Source organism: Elephantulus edwardii, unplaced genomic scaffold, assembly GCF_000299155.1.
Source record: "Elephantulus edwardii isolate Elephantulus edwardi_28Jun2011 unplaced genomic scaffold, EleEdw1.0 scaffold00427, whole genome shotgun sequence".
In the NCBI taxonomy this organism is placed as follows: Eukaryota; Metazoa; Chordata; class Mammalia; order Macroscelidea; family Macroscelididae; genus Elephantulus; species Elephantulus edwardii.
In genome coordinates, this window is record NW_006400177.1 from 379303 (window position 1) to 401475 (window position 22173).

At 45.2% G+C, this 22173-nt stretch overlaps 2 protein-coding genes across 2 annotated transcripts in view; one reads left to right on the plus strand and one right to left on the minus strand.

Annotated features, from left to right (window-relative positions):
• ACAD11 (acyl-CoA dehydrogenase family, member 11) overlaps positions 1-22173 on the minus strand; it is a 97523-nt gene that overhangs the window by 15060 nt on the left and 60290 nt on the right. The window contains exons 13-15 of the mRNA XM_006902550.1: positions 20143-20241; positions 2140-2206; positions 680-765 (exon numbers count right to left, since the gene is read on the minus strand). Coding sequence (XP_006902612.1) covers positions 680-765; positions 2140-2206; positions 20143-20241 — 252 coding nt within the window. The remainder of the gene's footprint in view (positions 1-679; positions 766-2139; positions 2207-20142; positions 20242-22173) is intronic.
• Positions 17280-18329, plus strand: ACKR4 (atypical chemokine receptor 4). Its single transcript, XM_006902545.1, has one exon. The coding sequence runs from the start codon at positions 17280-17282 to the stop codon at positions 18327-18329; it is 1050 nt and encodes a 349-aa protein (XP_006902607.1).

Here is a 22173-nt window from a genome sequence, read left to right on the forward strand (position 1 = left end):
GCCCATGGGTCCTTCCTGATTAGTATAAACAGTGGACATGTCTACAGAGTGGACATCACACACACAGGGTCCTTTCAGCTTTGTACTGCAGGAAGGGACAGAAAGGAGGAAAAGTTTCATATACAAGTCACTGCTTATTAACAGGTCTCAGGGACTCTGGTGGCCTCATGGCCCGAATGAGTTGATTGTCAACTCATTCATTTAAACTGGTTTAAATCCACCAGCCCTAAGGACAGATGGGCAGTCTTCTCCCCTGTGACTGACATCCTCTTAAAACCTGCTGGAGGGTCAGCTGTGAGTAGGCTCTGACTGGACTGTCCACAACCACAACAGGTCTGACGGACTGACTGATTAGAAAGGGTAAACTTGGACACAATGCTGAATTTCTGCGTGGGCTATCTAGAATTTATCTGTGCCTATTTTATGATTCTCTTCCCAGAGAAAACAGAGAGATAATAAGGCTGGCAGTCAGAATTCCTCTTACTTAAACATAACGAGCATTTAAAAATGATGTTGGCTGGTACCTCACCTTTCATTTTACTGGGCCTGCTCTGAGCTCCACCAGCATTTATATCACGACAGTTGCTGGGACCGGATCTCTAAGACTGCACGGCACACACGTCAGCGCACCCGTGCCCTCCACGCTTGCCAAGTGCAGACACGTTCACTGAGCGCTCACCTTTGTAGCCAAACACTGACAGGGGCCTCACGATCTGGACTCCCGGTGTCTTCAAAGGAACAAGAACCATACTGTGCTCTCTGTGACTGGTCAGAAGAAGAGTGGACGTTAGGAGAAGTTACTACAAGCAAAAGGAAAACAGCTGGAGTTGCTTCCCTTTCTCTTTTGTTGCAGGTCAGTAGTGATGTCCACATGGGGAGCCACGTAAAAGGCCCCTCAGGGGAGCTGCAGCCAGGCTACGAGCTGGAGCAGACCTGGTGACGTCCAGAGGCGGGAGGGCTTACCCCGGGACCGGTGTCACCCTGAGCGATGCAGGCTGTTCTCAACAGCTCAACACGGTACTGAGAACTGATGTGAAGTCAAACACCCCCAGAACACTGCGTTCTGTCTCCACATCTCATCATTTACTTACTAGAGACACACAGAAAACTTTTCTACATCCTGCAGTCGGCCCACAGGATCTATCAAGAAAAGCCTCATGCCACTGCATCAGAACCGACTCCTAGCCAGCCCTGCAGCAGGTCTTCTGCTCATCTTTCCCTCACTGGAGCCACTGCTGAATTTGAACCACCTGCCTTTGGCTTGACAGCGCAGCTCCTCACCACTAGGCCACCAGGGCCCCAAGGGTTCAGATTACAGGATGCATTTATGTTAAAATACATCGAGAGGCACAGTGGCTAATGCACTGAGTGGCTAAAAGGCCCATAGTTTCAACCCAGCAGCTCCTCAGTGAGCGAATGATGGGGCGTTCGCCCCTGTGATGATTCGTGTGGAGGCCCGTTCCTCTCTGTCTATCAGGTGGCTATAAGGCAGCTGCACATGGTAACAATCAATACGGTTATCTTCTAATCCACGCAGCTCTAAGAGGATGGTAATACCTTCAAATGTAGGATATTCCACAGCAAAGGGAACACAGGCACATTCCCTAAAGTGTCTGCCAAATTATCGTTAGTGAAATAACTGTCAAAGATAAATATTTGACAGCTGATCTCACTGGGAGCTCCAGCAGCCTACTGCCAACCCAAAGGCATACAGTTCAAATCCCAAGCTTCTCCACGGGAGAAAGACAGGCAATCTCATCTCATCTCATCTCATGCAATTTACTGTCTCTGAAAACACACTAGAAGGTCAGCTATCAATCTGCTCCAATTCCACAGCATATAACAACAATCTTACAATATATTCCACATATTATGATTTGTTTGGAAGCAGGAGTGGCATCCACTTCCTAAACAACATGCTCTTGAAAACCTCGATGAACTTTGAGAAACAATAGTTCTCAAAAGCTTTCAGGTCTTTTGTTCATAGGGTCACTATGAGCCATGCTCGACTCGATGGCAATCAACAACAACAATTATGACAACAATTAGACACTGCATTTTAAGAAAATTACGTGGATGGAGAGAAAGATGAACCTGTCCTTACATAGAGAAAACAGACTAGTAGGATCGCCTCATTACCTGGAAGCAGAGGGGTTCTCAGTTTTCCCCATAACAATTGCGATTTTGCACTTTGGATTCCCAGCTCCTGAAACAGAAGAGAAAAGAGAACCTACCATGAAAGGAAGCTCACCAGCTGACATTTTACCCTGAAGGTCTCCATCTTCCTAACCTATTCCAGGCAAATCATAAGTATAAATTGTTGTTGTTATCGTTATGTGCCATCGAGTTGCCTGCGACTGACTCATAGTGACCCTAAGAATAACAGGCCTAAACCTGCTCGATCCTGTGCCAATCTCAGTGTCCAACACATCTACCCCCATTCCTCAGTCACTGAATCAGTCCACCTCATTGGGAGACTCATTTTCACTTAAACATCTTTTCTTTCTCTACTTTGCATCCTGGAAATCAAGAACACTTTGGGTGATTTCTTTAAAGTTTTTCCTGATCTTAATCTTGTGTTGTTGTTAATTGCCCAGAGTTGACTGTGACTCAGAGACCCCAGGTGTGCAGTGCACAATTCCGCAAATGCTGGAAGGGTGACGAGCCCACACTGTTCAGGCAGGTTCCCACTCACAGCCACCCTCCCTCGGACTGCCCATCATGATGGGAGGACAACGTCCACCTTCCTCCATGGAGTCAGATTCCATGGAATCTCAACCACAGGAGAGGCACAAATTTTAGGTTAGGGGCTCAGCTCACTGTGGACTGTGCCCCGAAAGCCCTCCGAATTCAGACGATTGCTTAGCGGGAATCTGTAAGGAATAGTCTAGTGGTGAGGAGTTGGACCGACAAGCCAAAGGTAGGCAGTTCGAATCTACCAGCTGCTCTGCATTAGAATTAGAATAAATAAGAATTAGAATTATGAATTAGAATGAATTAGAATCCCCCATTCTAATTTCTTTAAAAAGTACATTCATGGGGTTTGAAACACATGAAGATTCAATGAGAAACATTGGGAATTCTATCACGTGGCTGAACACCACCACAACGGCTCAGGTGTTCAAAGAATAAACATGACAGAAGACGTCCGAGGACAGTGATGGAGGTGAGGGTTCCTGGCAAACTGTGGGGAAGCCAGTTTCCTCACCCATTAAACTGATGTTAATAGAAAAGGGAGACAGGTATTGTATGGATCAAAAACTCTTGAAAGACAGATCAGACAGCACTAATTTTTTTACCTTATCTGGATCCTAATTTTTTGAAAGGGAGCTCTAGTGGCCTAGTGGTAAGAAGGTGTGCTGCAGTCCGGAAGTCACATGGTTCAAATCCACCATGGAGAAGGATGAACAGTCTCCTTCCATGTAATTTACTGTCTCTGAAAACCCACTGGAGGGTCAGCTAGGGGTCAGTTCTAACTCAGTGGTACTCAACAACAAAAACGATTTTTAAAATCCACAGTAAAAATGGCAATCAGGAAACAATTAGTAATTTGTTTTAAATTAGCAGATTTACTAAGTAGGATAGAAAATCCTTTTAGGTGTGCGAGGGAGAAAGATGACAATGTCCTTCCACGCGATTTACTGCCTCTGAAAACCCGCTGGAGGGTCAGCTATGGGTCGGTTCCAACTCAGCGGCACATAACAACCCCAGTGGCTCTGGTGACCAAGTGGTAAGGACTTGTGGTGCCAACCCAAAGTCAGGTGGTTCAAATCCACCAGGTGCTCTATGGGAGAAAGATGGGCAGCCTCCTCCCGTGTGATTTACTGCCTCTGAAAACCCGCTGGAGGGTCAGCTGCAGGTCAGTTCTGATTTGATGGCATAAAACAAAAATGACATTGTGATTTTAACTTTTAAAAAGTCATGAGGAGATGCATACTGGAGCATTTTTAAGGAATTTCCATAAAGTCTGAGATTTATCTCAAAGTGATATGGAAAGAACAGGCAAGGTGTGACGTAAGGGGTGCCTGATCATGGACTTCCTATCTGCACACCCTGAAGTGAACCCCAGCCTTGACACAAAGGGGCTCCCTGGTGTTACGCCTACACCTCAGAGCAGCCAGGCCAGACAGAAAATAATTTATGCTTGCAGCCTTCAGTATGGATTGAGGCTCAATATCAAGAAAACAAAAATTCTCACCACTGGGCCAATTGGCAACATCAGGATGGATGGCGAAGAGATTGAGATTGTACACAGCTTTAGTTTGCCTGGCTCCACAGTCAACACTCTTGGCACCAGCAGTCAGGAAATCAAAAAGCGTATCATGATGGGAAAGTCTGCTGTTAGGGACCTCTCCAAAGTACTGAAGAGCAATAGTGTCACTCTGGAGACTAAGAAGTGCCTGATACAGGCCACAGTCTTTACAATAACTTGCTATGCGTCAGAGAGTTGGACAATGGCTAGGGAGGACAGAAGGAGAATTGATGCCTTTAAGCTGTGGTGCTGAAGAAGAGTGGTGCATGTATCATGGACTGCTAAGAAAACAAACAGGTTTATCCTGGAGAGGGTGAGACCAGGCTGTTCCTTGGAAGCAAGGATTCTGAAGCTTCGTCTGACATACTTTGGCCATGTTACAAGGAGGGACCAGTCCTTGGAGAAGGATGTCATGCTTGGGAGGGTGGAGGGACAGCGCAGGAGAGGAAGACCTCCATGGGGTGCACTGGAGACAGTCAGGTACTCAGACTAGACCCAGAATCATTGGAAGATGGGCGATCTCCTCTCGTGTGATTGTAGCCTCTGAAAGCCCACTGGAGGGCCAGCTAGCAGCTGGGTCCCACTCAGCGGCACATTAACAGTGAACAACAACAGATCTCTCAAATCCTTCTCCATCCAAACCACCGGTAGGTTCGAACAGCCAACCTTTTGTTAGTACTCATGCTCTTAACGATGAGTACAAGCAAGGCCTTTTTTTTAAATTAAATTTTGTTTTAATAATTTCAATGAACATTTACAGAGATTTTGGATTTCCATTCATTCATTGTTGCAAAGCAAGGCCTTTTAATCTTAATCCTAGATAAATGAAAATACGTTTTATTTGGGGGAAAAAATTATCCTTAAACCCTGATTCCAAACTATCTCTTTCTAATACTCAGAATACATAATATTTCTGTCTGATAGTTCACAATAGGATACAAATTCTTGCCTGTTTCTCTCCATCATGAAACAGTTTTCTCAAGTTTTAAATAAGTATTCAATACATTTCAGGCATAAATTTTGAAGAAAAGAGAGAAGCCAACGATTCTTTGATTCTGTTTTGCCTAGCCTCAATGTGGAGGATAGTTAACAGATTCCACAAAATAAAGCTTCCCACGTGGCTCCCTCCTGAGGTCATTAAAGAGGAGATAAGGCTGTACATGTGGAGGTATTTTGATTTAAGCTAGATGTTTTAGGAAATGGGAAAAACCCTTTGCCAACACAACAGCTCCATCTGTCTGCAAGTGGAATTTGGCAAGTGCAGTTGATGGAACGCCCTTCTTCTGAAGAATGTTTTGCACTTTTGTCACATTTTACTTAATGAACAGGATATCAAATGTCATAAATAAAATGGATTTGGGGAAATCTACATAGATCATAAAGCACTGAAATGGCACAGGCCTTCTGAATGAAAACAGGTGGCTAGGCAAAGCAATTTTGTTTTCAGTCCAAATCCTGTGGTGTTTCAAAATTGCTGAAGAATTAAGTAAAACTAAAAAAAAACAGACCTCTTTGACATTGAGTAATGGATTTTACATTCCTAGGCTCTCTCAATCACATGGTTATTACATAAAATAATTTTATGGGAAAAAAAAGGAATGAAAGATGGAGGGGGGAACCCCACGATGTAGGGTATGGACACGGCCTGTGAACAAATGTGTGCACAACCAGATGCACACTTGTGAGTGGTCACAGGGCTGGTTCTACTTGCCCACTTTATGAGCCTCAACCACCTACTGTCGGCTTTGTTTCCTACACCAGTGCTCATGCTGCTAAGTGCTGGGAGCTGTGCCAACTGGACTGCCAACAGCAGGAGGCTCACCAGACAGGTCCCAGTGGGGCGTCCACACTAAACACGGTAGGAGAGAAGGCCTGGAAGCCTCGTCACGGCTCACCCAACACAGGTGTCGGTGGAGGGTCCAGACTCCATCGAGTAGGAACAGAGGCCTGGCAGCCTACTCCATGGGTCACCACGGACCCACATAATCTCCCACCAGGAACTTCTGAGGTAAAATACTTCAAGCTCACTCAGTCTTCACTTCATACCATCAATTCCAATAAAATTCATTATGAGCTAAATATCATGTCACAATAAAATTTTCAGTTCGAAAGCCAAAAATCCTATCTGTTTTCTTGGAGCATTTGTAACACTTTTCGAAATTCACTTAGTCCACCTCTAAATAACAAGTAAATAAAATGCTACATGCTGCCATTATTTCTGTATTTATAGAATATGGCTGGGCCTAAATAAATCTAAGTATATCAGAGTTGAAAATGAAAAAAGAAAAGCCATTTAAATAAGTAATAAATACTAGAATGAAAAAAGAACTTAAAAGTCATCTAGTCACTGACTGGAGAGTACACTTAAACAAAAAAATATATTTGAAATGAAAAGGATCACTTCACATGCATATATAAACTATTAACATCTATAAAATTTATAAAAGATAAAATTTAAGAGAAAGAACAATTTTGGGGAAATATTCACTCTTTATGCCTTGATTAGTAAGGGGAAGCTCTGACAGCTGAATGGTAGGAGCCGTGCAGCCAAGCAAAGGCGTGTGGTTCGAATCCACCAGCTGCTCTGCAGAAGGAGGGTGGGCAATCTTCTCTCAGGAGGTTTAGAGTCTCTGAAAACCCAGTGGAGAGGCAGCTATGAGTCAATTCCCACTGGATGGTACAAAACAACACCTAAAGAACATGAAAATCAGTTCAAAGACCTAAAGGGACAGATGAGCAAAGTATATAACCTAAAAAGAGGAAATGAGAACAAATATTAAACCTGAAACTAATGTTTCTGTAAGATAATATATGGACAAAACTACAGGTCCTAATTTATGGCACAAATACACTCAAACATAACTAGAAATGTAAAAAGAAAATGAACTGTTGCTGCTGTTGTTGTTATCGTTGTTATGTGCCATTAAATCACCTGTGACTCACAGCCACCCTATGTACAGCAGCTCTGAAGCCTGCCCTGTCCTGAGCCAGTCTCACTGATCCAGTTACTGGGTCAGTTCATCTCATGTGGGGTCTTCCTCCCTGGGCTGTCCCTCCAACCTTCCAAGTACAGCATCCTTCTCTAAGGACTGGTTCCTCCTGGTTAGTCACCAAAGTATGTGAGATGGACTTTCAAAATCCTAATCTCCAAGGAGAAACTTGGTTTCAACCTCTAGACAACTGAAATGTAAATATTTACTGTTATGGAGTTGTGTTGCCAACCCAGAGACAAGTGGTTTGGATCCACCAGCTGCTCAAAGATGGGTGAACTCCTCCCATGTGACTTACAGCCTCTACAAACTGCTAGAGGGTCAGCTGAGTCAGTTCTGATCAACAGCAATCATGACTGACTGACGGAGAAAACTGGGCAGTGATACGTCTAATCTCTAACATAAACAGAAAACTTCAATACCAATGCAACAATAAAACAATCCAAATCACACACGAGGAAAGAGATGAGCAGACAGTTGACCAAAGAGGACAGTCAGGTCACGAACACACACAGAGAAAGATCCTGTGGTCAGTTGTCAGGGATGAGGAGCACCACTGCAGTGAGGCGCTCACTCCCGGAAAATGATAAAAATGATAAAAAGCAAACCCACAAAAACACGCTCACACAGAAAAGCGCCTGACACAGCAGGTGCTGCAGAAGTTGTGGGGAGATAAGAACTCCTACAGCCTGCTGGCAGGACTGTAAAATGGCACAACCATTACAGAAATGGGAGGAGACATTCTCAAAAAGCTAGAATTAAAAATACTGAGAGATACAGAAATTCCTCTGAGGTATAACATAGCCTAGAGAAACGAGAGCCGTGATACCAACAGACAAAAGCACACCCAGGCTCATCGAGCATTCCTACAACAGCAAAAAGATAGGAACAATCCCAGTGTCCATCAACAGACTGGACAAGCTCACACAATGGAATATTATACAACAACAAAGAATAATCAGTCTGTGGAACTTTCACAATGAAGATGAATCTGGAGGACACTGTACTGAGTGAAAGAAGTCAATCAAAAAGGACAATGATTATACAAAACCAATTCTGTAGAAGCTAAGAATAACTTTACATACAGAAGGTAACATTCTTTGATGGTTACTAGGGATGAAAGGAAATAGGGGGGAGAGCCTAAACAGAATATGACAAAACCAGGCCCATGCAGGGAGTTGGTTTGGATTCATGGTTTCATCAGATTCTTGAGGCTAAATAGAAAGAGATTTCTCATCTTTCTCCTTCAGATTCAAACTGCTGGCCTTTCAGTTAGCTGTGAAACACACATCACACTATGCCTTCAGGGCCCCTTTGCCAAGTGGTAGATACATGTTAATTCTGGTGGCTGGAAAAGCAATCAACAATATGGGAGAAGTGAGGGTAACGAAGCAATCTGGGTAATGCAGGAAGAAGTTCAAGCTGCAATGAAGGCATTGGGGGAAAAATAAGGCCTCTAGGAATAGACGGAATACTAACTGACATGTTTCAATAAAAAGATGTAACCCTGGACGAGCTCACAATTCTGTACTAAGAAATCAGGAAGACAGTTACATGGTCAACTGGCTGGAACAGATTCATATTTGTCTCCTGTCCCCAAGAAGCTGATCCAACAGAATGTGGAACTTACCAAATAATATCATTAATATCACGTGCAGGCAAAATTTTGCTGAAGATTATTTAAAATGGATAGAATCATACATTGCTAGAGAACAAACAGAAATTCAAGCTGGATTTAGAAGAGGCTGTGGCATCAGGTATATCATTGCTGATTTCAGATGGATCTTGGCTAAAAGCAGAATATACCACACGATGCCTGTGTTTGTTGACTATGCAAGGCCATCTGGCCATGTAGACAACAACAAGTTATGAAGTTACGGCTGACATTGAGAAGATGAGAATCCCAGAACACTTAACCGTGCTCATGCAGAACCTACACCTAGAAAAGGGGCTGCTGGGAAGACTGCCCGGTTTAAAATCGAGACAGGTGTGCATCCCGGCTGCGTCCTCTCTCCACACACATCAATCTGTATGCTAAGCAAATCATCCCCAAACTAGACTCCACTGTTGAGTTTACGGACCCTTCATCAAGTTTGAACATCGCAGATGCCACAGACCACTGTGTAGCCATGGAAGACAGCCACACTGGATGACCCGGGGGTCCTGGTGGCATCACTGTGGAATGCCAGGTACCATGACAACAGGACTTCCAATCCAGAGAGAGGAGGGCCCACCAGGCTGACACTTAACCAGAACCCTCACAGCCAGTGCTACCCTCCCTCCCCTGCCCCCCGCCCCCGAAGCTCGGCACACGATACAGCAGCACAAATGTCCTCAAAGTGCAGGTCAGATTTGTCTTAACTAGTGTCCCAAATGCAAAAAGTCAAGGAAGGAGAAAGTCGGTAAGTGAGGAGTAGATACGTGTTTGTGGAAGAAAAGCTTCTTAAGTAATGTTGACTGACTGACACATCCACACATGATCTAATATTCGGTGAACTAGTACAAAATGCCTCAAAGCTGCAATCAGTAAGAATCGTGACCAACTTCTCTGTCTCTCTGCTCCCCTCACTGCCATCTAGTTGGAAGTGACTGAGAGCTGACAGTCCAGTAGGTTTCAGGGGATGGAGAGCCCAAGAGAGAAGACTGCCCTGTCTTCTTACACAGAGCTGCTGGTGCATTCAAACCAACACCAAGGAACGGCCTTTTGACAAGTGCACAGTCCTCACACACTGCACCACCAGAGCTCCTGGATGTCGTCGTAGATGAAGAAGATGTTAATGTTGTCAGTGATTTCACTGTCTTTGGACTCGTATCCGTGTCAAAAGAGCAGTACTCAGGAAATCAAACAACTTAGTACATGGGGAAATAAGATGCAAAGAAGTTCTCTAAAGTGCACAGAACAAAGGAGTCACTTTAAAGACTTGGATGTGTCTGACCCAAGTCGTGGTATTTTCAACTGCTTCAAACACATGTGAAAGTTAGTGACAAGCAAGGCTGAAAAAGAACTGTGATGTCTCTGAGGTGTGGTGTTGTGTATGCATGGACTGTCAAAAGAACGGACGATCGTATCTTGCAGGAAGCCAGGATGCTTCTGAGAAGCAAGGAGGTAAGATTCCTCTCACATCTTCAGGCTGATCAGACCTGGAAAAAGACATCTATCTTGTGCAGGAGAGGGTCAGGGGCAAAGAGGAAGGCCTTCAATGAGACACACATCAAACTATGGATAAAAGTGGTTATTTCAATGTTACATATAGATGTTATAGTTGTAAACCATTCATCAACGCCACATACCAAGGCAGAGTTACATCAGACTTGTCAACGAGGAGGTTTTCTCAGGAGATCACTATTTTCCAAGGCACTTTGGTTGGGTTTGAACCACCAAACTCTTGGCTAGTGGCCAAAGGCTTATCATATGCACCACCTGTGGCCTGTAGCTGAAGCTCTGGTGGTTGTGGGTGGGCTGCTAAACAAGACCATGTACACCCAGCAGTTCGAATCCACTAGTGACTTTCAGAGAGAAAGATGAAAACTCCTGTTTCCACCTTGGAAACTAAGTTGAGGACCAGCTGTGAGTCAGTTCCAAGTGCTGTGGCTTTCAGAGTGAGTGTGTGAGTGGCGTACGGGGGTAGTTTAGCTACTAGCAAATGTGTCTTCCTCTGACAGCAAAGGATAGCAGGGGGGAACAGACTGCATGTGCCTCGATGCACAGTGAAGGAAGAGGAAGGTTCTAATGACCTCTTCCCTGTGGGACAAAAAGGTGAGCACATTTGCTTAGAGAAGAAACAACAGGGTCTAAAATAACCCCTGCAGGTGGAGACTGAGTCTGGTCAACCTTGCATGAGAAAATAAATATGGACCCTGGCATGCAAATAGAAGACAGTCAAGTCCAGATACACCACCAAGGGCCCGGTCTGTAGACATGCCTGCTTCCCTCTCTCTCCCTCCTTTGCTTGGAAGACTCTGAGAGGATGAAATAAGCCTACCAGGGCAGAAGGGTGGTGGAGGTTTGCATGCTGGTCTTTGGAAAGAACTCAAGGTTTTCGAAGTCACAGGAAGACACAGAGAAAGGCTCAAGAGCAGAGGTGCCTGCAGAGTCAGACAGTTGAAGCAACACATTAAATGGAGAACAAAAACAAAATAGTAAATGGTTTGGCCTTGAAAGCAAACTTAATGCAAATAAAAGAAATGCCCAGCGATTATTCTGGACTTACTCTTTGATAATTCAGTCTTAAGAGAGACCACTTCCTGGGTTAAAATATTTGTTTTCTCCCCCAGACAGAGCTGCCTGTGGAGCCCCACGTCCTCTGCCTTGGGCAGTGCTTCCCAGGGCACCTTCTCCCTCCTTTCAGCTACAGTGGAAACTTGGAAAGGATGGTGTTTTGCTTTGTGTGTGTTTTTTTTTAAACATGATGGCATTCTTTCAAATCTGTCTCCAAGCACACTTTAGAATCTGACTTTGACTTAAGAGGACAAGTGCTCAAGAGGTTAAATTTCGGGAAAGCCCTTTTGGAAGAAAGATAAAGGCGTGGTGTAAAACGAAAACAAAAGTGGCCTGACTCAGATACAGAGGGCATTTGGCTGAGGTGCTGGCTCCAGATCGCTGCCTTCTGCCCACGGACGGATGCAGGTTGGTTCTCCCTTTTCTCCTTCTGACTTGGATGGGATATTTTTTCTTTTTTAGGTCAAAGGCTCTGTGTATTTTAGTTCTGTAGAAGAACATTTGATGCATGACAGTTTAAATGTTTACATGTGCAAAAAAAGATATTTAAAACAGCTATGCATTTTGATGTTGAAAAGACATTCTGAACCCAAGGATGCTTTCATGACTGCCTTAACTGCTACCAGAGACCCCCTTCTGGAGCATTTTTCCACCTTCCTTTACAAACCAACATTTTTTTTTCTTCTAATATGATAAAGACATATATATGTATTTCTAAGTATTTATCAGAAAAATAATTTCTGCAAATCATCTCCATTATTACTCTTCTTACCTACATATTTTGTATGATTTTTACTTAAAAACACTTCTTTATTATACTAGTTTATTTACAAAATTAGAATACATTGTTTTTCACACCATTTCCCTACGCCCCCCACTCATCTAATTGCGTGACCCCATGATTCACTGCCCCCTCTTCCACGCATCCTCACCCCTCTGCTTTCACCTCTTCCCCCTGGAACCTCACGCTTACTCTACAGTCATGAAAAACTCTCTTCTGTAATGTCCTCGACATACTTGCTAATATGATCCCTGAATATACATTTGAGATTTCTGATAAGAGATAAGAGAAGAACAAAGTCTGCATTGTGTTAATAAAGCACAGGGCAGGAAAGAACAGAGTGGTCTTTACAGACTGGAAATTTTCAAACATTATTCCAGTCAAAAAAAATTCAGCATAATTAAACTTAAAATTATCAGCACTTGGTCTTTAAAAACAAAACCAAACCCACCCTGTTTCCTCCTAGGGAACATCTTCCCCAAGGGCCTTCTTTACTTGCTTTACCCCTTAAAAGGCCAGGAAAAGCACCCCAGAAATCCACAGTGAGGTGGCAGGATGTTTTAAAAACCAGTATCTGCACTTTTGGTTCTATATCTGAGACTCTCCAAAGGCAAAAAAAAAAAGTTAAAGGAAGATAGAAAAGTTGAAAAAAATATTTCAGGACCATAATAAAAATAATGAAAAACATTATGTACATTTGAAGATTTGAGAACTGTGTCAGCTTATTATATTATTAGGGATGTGAACAGCTAATATAGTGTAATAACACAGAGAAAAGAAATTCTGAATCCATTCTAAGTCATCAGCTTTATACCTGATGGGAAACCTTCCCTGTGGCAAATACAAACAAAAGCCCACATATGCCAGGCCCTCTACAAGGACGTGAGTTATCAGCAGAAACGGGACGGTTCGCCTCCTGAGGAACAATGTAGACAGTGGCCAGGCTTCCCATGGGGCGTGGCCTATGCTGAGATGCACTGTCAGCCCAGAGGAGGAAAACCATGGGAGGTGATGGAGTTGAGAAGGAGTGGGGTCCTCAGGGGGAGGGCAGTGAACAGTGCGCCAAGACAAGGGGTGAGACTGAACCACCATGTAGATCTGGGAGGCAGTGTCACACGTCCAAGAACTGTCATCAGACTAGGGCTGCTGCGTGAGGGGTGATGGGGGTGACAGGGGCTGTGGATGGGGCAATGTCACAGTGGGAACCTCATGCACTGCACAAAGGAGATGACAGTGTTGCCGGCAGAGGGGAGTCCCTGTGGGGAGGAGCAGGGCAGCAATATGTCCACATTTCAGACGGGACATTGGAAGTGAGATGGAAACCATTCATGAAGGGAGCCGGGGAGGAACGACCCCAGGAACAAGGTGCAGTCCACACACAGAGAGGACACACGTCAGGAGGTCCTGTGGCAGCAGGGGAGTCTCCGAGCCTCAAGGCTGGCCAGAGGGGGTGATGTGAAGGGGTGTGCACGAGGCTGGCCGGTGGGGTCAGCAGTGCTGTAGGTCAGTGCTGACCAGAGCTGGAGGCAAGCCGGGCTGAAATGGCTGTGTGAAAGGCTCCCCAGGGAAATGGAACACCAATATTGAGGTCGTTCGTTTCACTTATTTTAAATAAATGTCCAAGCAAATAATTTACAAAAATAAAATTCAAATTTCTTCTTAATAAGATGATTCATTATCTTATATTAATTTATCAGTCTAAAGCTCATGAACCTTAGAAGATTAATAAACTAGTCTTCTGAGTGGAAATCTGACTCAATTTTAATATTTAAAAGTCTTTTAAAAAATTTTATTATTTTGTGTGTGTGTACTGTCAAACTGGATCTGACTGGTACAGGAGGAGACTGTCCCTCCTTCTCCAGCAGAGCATCTGGTGGATTCAAACCACAAGCTTCTGGGATTTCAGTGTAGCTTCTTGACACTAGGCCACCAGAGCTCCCTGATATTTAAAAGTCTTTGACATGAAAAGGCTCATTACTTTTACTTAGGGTTTAAGAATTAGGGTAATTTCTGAGGGTGCTGATTTTACAATCTCCATGTAAATCCAAGTTCTTGCACATAGACTTGTAACAGCAAAACCAGTGATCTCGAGGGTGTATTCCAATGTGGTTCCCAATAAGGAGCTTCCGAGAATGCCAAACTCCAGTTCACACACGCCGAGTTGTTTTTGTTTGATGCTATGATTCATAGCAACATCATAAACAACGGATCTGAACATGGCCCTAACCTGCCCCTCCTCATGACCATGCGCCCACTGTTAGAGTCACGTGTCAGTCACCTCGTTGAGGGGCTTCCTCTCTCTCTGACTACCCCGCCTCCCCAGCACGATGTCTTTTTCCAAAGACCAGCCCCTCCTGAAAACATGCCCCCAGTGTGTGAGATGAAGTTTCACCATCCTTGTCTCTTAGAGCCCTCTGGCTGTTGTTCCTCCAGGACAGACCTGTCTGTTCTTCTGGTTGTTGTGTGTACCATAGAGTCGGAACCAACCCATAGCTGACCCTCCAGAGTTCTTCTGTTCTTCTGGTGGTCAGCGATATACTCAGTACTCCTTGTGGGCACAACAGTTCAAAGGCATCCATTCTTCTGTCATCCTTACTGGCCAACTTTCAGGTGTCTAGAGAGCCAATGAAAAGACCATGGCTTGGAGCAGGTGTAGCTTGGTCTTTAAAAGGGTATTCTTGCTCTTTGGCACTTGGGAGAGGTCCCTGACATAGATGTCTTCTGTGTCAGATCTCCCCACACAGCATGTCTTTTGATGTTTGACTGCTACCACTATGGGTGTTGACTGTGGATCCAAGCAGAATGCAGTCGTTGGTAACTTCGTCTTTTCTCCATCTATCATGATGTGGTCTGTTGCCCCAGAGGTGAGATATTAGGTTTCTTTTTATTTTATTGTTTTTATTGTTATTGTTGTTATGTGCCATTGAGTCACTTGTGGCTCATAGAGACCCTGTGTGCAACAGCTCTGATCCCTGCTCCATCCTGTGCCAGTCTTACTGACTCTGACACACCTGCTCCCATTACCCCAGTCACTCTCATCGAAGGTCTTCCTTGCCTGCACTGTCCCTCCACCCTCTCAAGCATGACATCCCTCTCCAAGGACTGGTCTCTCCATGCAACATGTCCAAAGTATGTCAGACGAAGCTTCAGAATCCTGGCCTCCAAGGAGCAGCCTGGTTTCACCCTCTCTAGGATGAACCTCTTTGTTTTTCTGGCGGTTCATGGTATATTCAACACTCTTTTCCATCACCACAACTCAGAGGCATCAATTCTTGTTCTACCCTCCCTAGTTCAGCTGTATCCTTCATTCACATGTGTTTCATACCGTCATTCTCATTCATTGTTTTACATAATCAATCACCACTGAACTATGCCCAGCACTCTCCCATCTTTTCAGATCCCTACCAGATCTTTCCCATTTCTTTTACTTCCTCTCCCTCCACTCACCAAATTGTGAGACTCTATAATTTCTCCTCCCTTCACCATTCTGTTCCCCCAGCCCATAGATCCCTTACATATTTTACTAGTTATCCATCTGTTTTTACAATAATGGTTCTATGCTGTATTTATTCTTCTGAGCCTTAGTTCAGTCAGCATAATGTCCTCCAGTTTCTCCCAAGTTATTTAGTAATTTTCAAAATCATTGTTCCTGAGTGCTACATAGTATTTCATCATGTAAATGTACCACAATTTCTCTATCCGTCTGATTGTGGTTGGACATGTGGGCTGTTTCCAAGTTCTTGCAATTGTAACTAACACAGCTATGAATGTATAGATCTCCACTTGCGTCTCAGTTCTAGTTTCCTTGGGATATATCCCTAGGAGTGGAATAGCTGAGTTACATGGAATTTCTATGTCTAGCTTTTTGAGGAAATGCCAAACTGCCTTTCAGAGTAGTTGTACCACCTTACAATCTAACTCTTCAACATTTATTGCTTTCTGTCCTGTTACACTCTGCCCCTGCTGTGAGATGGCATCTCATTGTGATTTTGATTTGTATCTATCTCTCTTATTGCCAGTAATTTTTAGCATTTCTTCATGCGTGTGAAGTCTCTTCATGTCTCTTGCCCATTTTGTAATTACGTTATCGGTCTTTTTCGTGTGAGGGTCCAGTAGGATTCTGTAAACTTTTGTTATAAGAGCCTTGTCACAGATGATATTGTCAGTTTTCCCCTCCTAGACAGTAGGTTTTCTTAGGATTTTTGTTTTATTGATGCTGAGATATAACCAATCTTGAAGGCTGTAGTCTGTGATCTTCTGTAGCAAGTTTTTCAAGTCTTCTTCACTTTCTGTAAGCAAGGTTGTGTATACTTTGTTCATACCTATTCAATTTGCATGTTGAGAAAATAATTTAGGAGCAGGCGTAGAAGAAGGTGGCATCAAGATTGGAGGAAGACTCATCAACAATCTGTAGATGCAGACGACACAACTTTGCTTGGAGAAAGTTCACACTGTTGTTGTTGTTATGTGCCATCAAGCCAACTGCGACTCACAGCTACCCTGTGAACAGTAGCTCTGAACTCTGCTCTAGCCTATCCAATTTCACTGACTCCAACACACCTACCCCCATTACCCCAGTTACTGTGTCAATCCATCTCATCCAGGGTCTTCCTCTCTTGCTCTGTCCCTCCACCCTTCTGAGCACCATGTCCTTCTCAAAGGACTGGTCCCTCCTAGCAACATGCCCAAAGTATGTGAGACAGAGCTTTCAAATCCTTGCCTCCAGGGAACAATCAGGCTTCAGCCTCTCCAGGACAGACCTGTTTATTCTCTTGGTGGTCCATGGTATGTTCAATCATCTTCTCCAGCCCACCTCGAAGGCACTGATTCTTCTTCTGTCACTCTTGGTCACTGGCCAACTTTCAGGTGAGTAGGGGGCCACTTGATCTTTCACAAGTTCACATGAGATTCAGCAAAAAAACCTTTTCTAGTGACAGAGCCAAGAGTGCGTGCTGGGTGCTGGTACAGTGTTTCCCTCCGGCCATGCTGAAATGCGTGTGTAACAGCCTGCCTATCCCTGCCATCTAGGTCGGCGCCATGGCTCTGGAGCACAACCAGTCGGCAGACTACTACGACGAGGACGAGCTCAATGGCACTCATGACTACAGCCAGTACGAAGTGATCTGCGTGAAGGAGGAGGTCAGGGCCTTTGCCAAGGTGTTCCTGCCCACCTTCTTCAGCATCGCGTTTGTCCTCGGCCTCGCGGGCAACTCCGTCGTGGTGGCCATCTATGCCTGTTACAAGAAGAGGAGGACCAAGACTGACGTGTACATCCTCCACCTGGCCGTGGCGGACCTGCTCCTTCTCCTCACGCTGCCCTTCTGGGCAGTGAACGCAGTGCATGGGTGGGTGCTGGGGACAGCCATGTGCAAGGTCACCGCCGCGCTGTACACCGTGAACTTCGTGTCTGGAATGCAGTTCCTGGCCTGCATCAGCGTCGACAGGTACTCAGCTGTCACTCGGGCCCCACGCCAGGCAGGCGCGGGCAGGTCGTGCTGGGCCATCTGCTCCTGTGTCTGGGTGGCTGCCATCCTGCTGAGCTCACCCCAGCTGGTGTTCAACACGGTCACTGACAGGGCCAGGTGCATCCCCGTCTTCCCACACCACCTGGGCACCTCGGTGAAAGCAGCCATCCAGATGCTGGAGATCTGTGTAGGATTTGTGGTGCCCTTTCTGATCATGGGCGTGTGCTACTTCGTCACAGCCAGGACGCTTATCAAGACACCCAACATCAAAAAGGCGAGGCCCCTCAAGGTCCTGCTGGCGGTGGTCGTGGTGTTCCTTGCCACCCAGCTGCCCTACAACGCCGTCAAGTTCTGGCGAGCCATAGACATCATTTACCGCCTGATCACCGACTGCGAGGCCAGCAAGCGCATGGACGTGGCCGTGCAGGTCACCGAGAGCGTGGCGCTCTTCCACAGCTGCCTCAACCCCGTGCTGTACGTATTCATGGGCGCCTCCTTCAAAAGCTACATCGCCAGAGTGGCCAAGATGTACGGGCGCTGGAGACGGCAGAGGCCGAGCACCGAGGAGATCCCTTTCGATTCCGAAGGGCCCACCGAGCCCACCAGCACTCTAAGCATTTAGAGGAGGGCCTGTTCGTCTCCTGCTCGGCTGACCATCAGTGATGGGGCGCCTCAGAGGGTCTAACCACTGTGGATGCCTCTCACCGAGGGCTGCGGTGGAAGGAGGAGAAGTAGAGCAGACGGGAAACAGGTGTGCAGACACAAAAATCAGGCTAGCAACATAGGAAAAGAGCAGTCCCAAACCCACTTAATAGAAACAGTGGGCTGCAGTGCCCAGCAGCAGGCGAGGCCACCCGACACAGTCACGAGACCCAAGTGAGGGAGCAAGTGTAACTATTTCCAATCATCTGCTTTAAGAGAAGAGCTATTTCCCTGTGCTGACATTTCAATAATTGTTGTTGTTGTTGTTGTTATGCGCCGTCGAGTCGTTTGCGACTCATAGCGACCCTGTGCACAACAGCCCTAAACCCTGCTCTATCCTGCGCCAACCGCACCACCTCTGACACACCCATCCCGATTACCCCAGTCACCGAATCAATCCATCTCATAGAGGGTCTCCCCCTCCTGCGCTGTCCCTCCACCCTCCCAAGCATGATGTCCCTCTCCAAGGACCCGTTCCTCCTGGCAACATGTCCAAAGTATGTCAGACGAAGCCCCAGAATCCTTGCCTCCAAGGAGTAGCTTGGTTTAATCCTCTCCAAGATGAATCTGTTTGTTTTCTTGGCAGTCCATGGTACATGCAGTACCCTTCTCCAGCACCACAGCTCAAAAGCATCCACTCTCCTTCTGTCCTCCCTAGTCATTGTCCAACTCTCTTTCAATAATTAGGTGGCAAAAATTAACAGCTTTTTGCAGTTTCTTTATAAGATCCCACTAAAAATAATAAAAGACTTTTTTTTGGCCTTTTTTATAAAGCTTGGTAAATTTTAAAGATACAGTCTACTTCTACGGCATCAGCTTGCTTTAGTAATAGGTGGTATCCTGATCAATGTTAGCTTTATCACTCACACAGCAGAACCGCACCTCAGGCTGCCATATCCAGCTTGGTTCTAATTCATGTGACCCTATTAGTGGGCACAGACTAAACTACATATTTTAAGGTTCTTAGTTCTCATTTAGATACCTATTTTTATATGCTTATTTTTTTATGCAGATACACACACAAACACCTTCCTTCACTGACATTATGTTTCACACAATCATTCCCACACACTGTGTTTTATAAAATTAATCACCATTAGACTATGCCCACCATTTACCCTGCCTTTCAGATCCCTGCTGGATATCTCCCATTTCCTTTACCCTCTTCCTCCACCCACCAAAAATATCTGTTTTTAAGCAATAAAAATATTGTCATAAAAAGTTATTTTTAATGAGTGTAATTCATCTATTAAAAAGAAATTATTACAGTCCATGCACTATGTCTTATCGTCCTGTATTATGTAATTTTAACTTATTAAAACTAAATCTTGACAGAAATTACATTGATTGAAAATAGTACCCACTAATAGGAATTTGATCTCTTACCAACTGTTAAAAACCATCAAAATGTGTTTTCTGTTCTTAAAATAAAGATTTTCTAAGTAGCTGCTGTAATCCCAAAGGTACGTGGTTCAAATCTACCACATGAGGAAAGGATGAGCGATCTCCTCCCGTGTCATTTACTGGCTCTGAAAACCCACTGGAGGGTTAGCTGTGGGTGGCTTCCAAGTCAATGGCATCTAACAACCACCACCACAACATGTTATTTTTAAAATTACTTTTCTAAATTTGAAAATGCTTTCAAAGCAGAGGAGGAACTGTGGTCCTTGGTGGGTCCCTGTGCCCGTGTTATTCAGGGACAGGTCCAGGGACCCAGGCCTGCAAGCACTCACCGCTGCTCCACCACTTCTTGCCATTAATCACATAGCTGTCGCCGTCACGCTGGATGCTGCACGCGATGTTGGTGGCATCACTCGAAGCCACATCTGGCTCTGGAAAGAAGCAAAGGATGATTTTACCAGCAGGCATGTGGTTCTCATCCACACAAGGAACGTGGTGAGGGAGTGAGAATTCTCTGAGACAGAGGCATCCCTGTTTCCTCCATTTTTCAGTCCTTCCCTGTTCTGTCCTGATCCTTCATGGACTCAACACAGTGGGTGTTCAGCAGATGTGCATGGACTAAATGAATGGAAGATTCGAGAACAACTAGTGTCTGTCTTCACTGGAATTCGGTTCTTGGCCTCTTTGTTGATAGATGACTTAGGAAACCAGCCATTGGACTATTTCTCCAATCATCAAAAGGAGATAAAGACCACCACCTACTTCTCACAGTGGGAATCTGTACAAACACCTCAAGCCAAGTTTTCTCACTATACAGTTTACTGTCTTCAGTGTGTTCAAACTGTGCCTTACACATGACATCGGCTCTTCCACCAGTTACACACTTTGCCTCTAGGAGGCCCCTGGCACCTGCCACCTGGAAGCCACATCCCCATGGCACAGGTGTTAGCCCTCACGAGCTGGCTCTGAGCCGCAGCAGTCTGTCCTGGGTGCTTTGAGGCTCTGCTGATCTTCAGACACTTCATGTGCCCTGGCTGTACCTCTACGTCCACAGGAGGCTGTGGACTGACTCTGTAATCTCCAACTGGGACTTTGGAGAAACACGTCACACTGCTCATTAAAGGCCTTTTTCTGCCTGAAATGGAAACAGACTGGGTGCAATCTCATCCTCAAAGCCAACGCCCTGACCCACAAAGACCCACAGGGCAGAAACAAACAGTACTAGACGTTCCACGCTCTAAAGCTGTATGGAAGCACACTGTCCTTTTTCTCCAACAGCAGCCTGGTGGGTTTGAACTGCCAACCTTTTGGCTACCAGCTGAGAGCTTAACCACTACACCACCAGGCCTCCTTTCTACATTATTCATGCAAAACCAAACCCACAACTGCTGGGGTAATTACGACACGGAAGGACCCTCCGCTAGATTTCTAAGGCTGGAAATCTATAAAGGGAGGAGACTGCTCATCTTTCTCCTCTGGAGTGGCTGGTGGATTCAAACTGCTGACCTTCTGGTTTGTAGTGTAATGAGTGATGCCCTACACTGCATCTCCAGAGTTTCTCATACTCTGTTATGATACGCACCATCCAACTGGAATCAACTCAGACCTGACCATCTCGCAGCTTCTCAAGAGGCTGTAAATTAAATGGGAGGAAAGTCGCCACCCATCTCTCCCCTGGTTCATTATCATAGAGGCAGGGAACGTCACTGTCATAAAAACACTTAGCAGGCATGGCCAAGGGATGAGTGGACACGCTCCAGACCTTGACTGCTGGGTTGGACGGTGGCTAAATGGACATATGAGGCTTTGAGACTTACTATCATTGGATAGAAATTATAGCTCAATAATGTTGATTTTCAAAGGAAGAAATATGGCCTGGCAACATTCCGTTTAATTCTGCACCTATGAGACAGTGACTCTGGCATCTGAAGGAGTCCGGAAGGGCACACAAAGCTTGGGACCCAGTCTCAGGAGCATATACCTCATCTTATTTTCTCTCATGAGTCTGTGTGAGTGAGCCACACGTCCAACACTGACGGAAGGTCTAGTCATGTAAGTTTATCAAGAGTCTATTATATTTATGTATAAACACAAAATTACTACACAGGTGAATGTTCTGTCCCAAACCCTCAAGTCCCCACAGATGGCAATTTTAGAATCGCCAGTTCACAGGTTACAAAGCCAGTGTCACCTGATGTCAGTGCACACAGCTGGCCAGCAGACAACACCAGCTGGTGTCCACTCAGAACTAGACTACTCTGCATTTCAGATGCCCAGATTTAACCCTGCGCTCACAGAAACAGCATTATTTACTCAACTCAAAGAGGCTCACACCACAGCTGGGCTGCATATCCACACTGACC

Bases quoted from the DNA above. Each gene is read 5' to 3' on its own strand.
- ACKR4 (XM_006902545.1), top strand. From the start codon at position 17,280: ATGGCTCTGGAGCACAACCAGTCGGCAGACTACTACGACGAGGACGAG.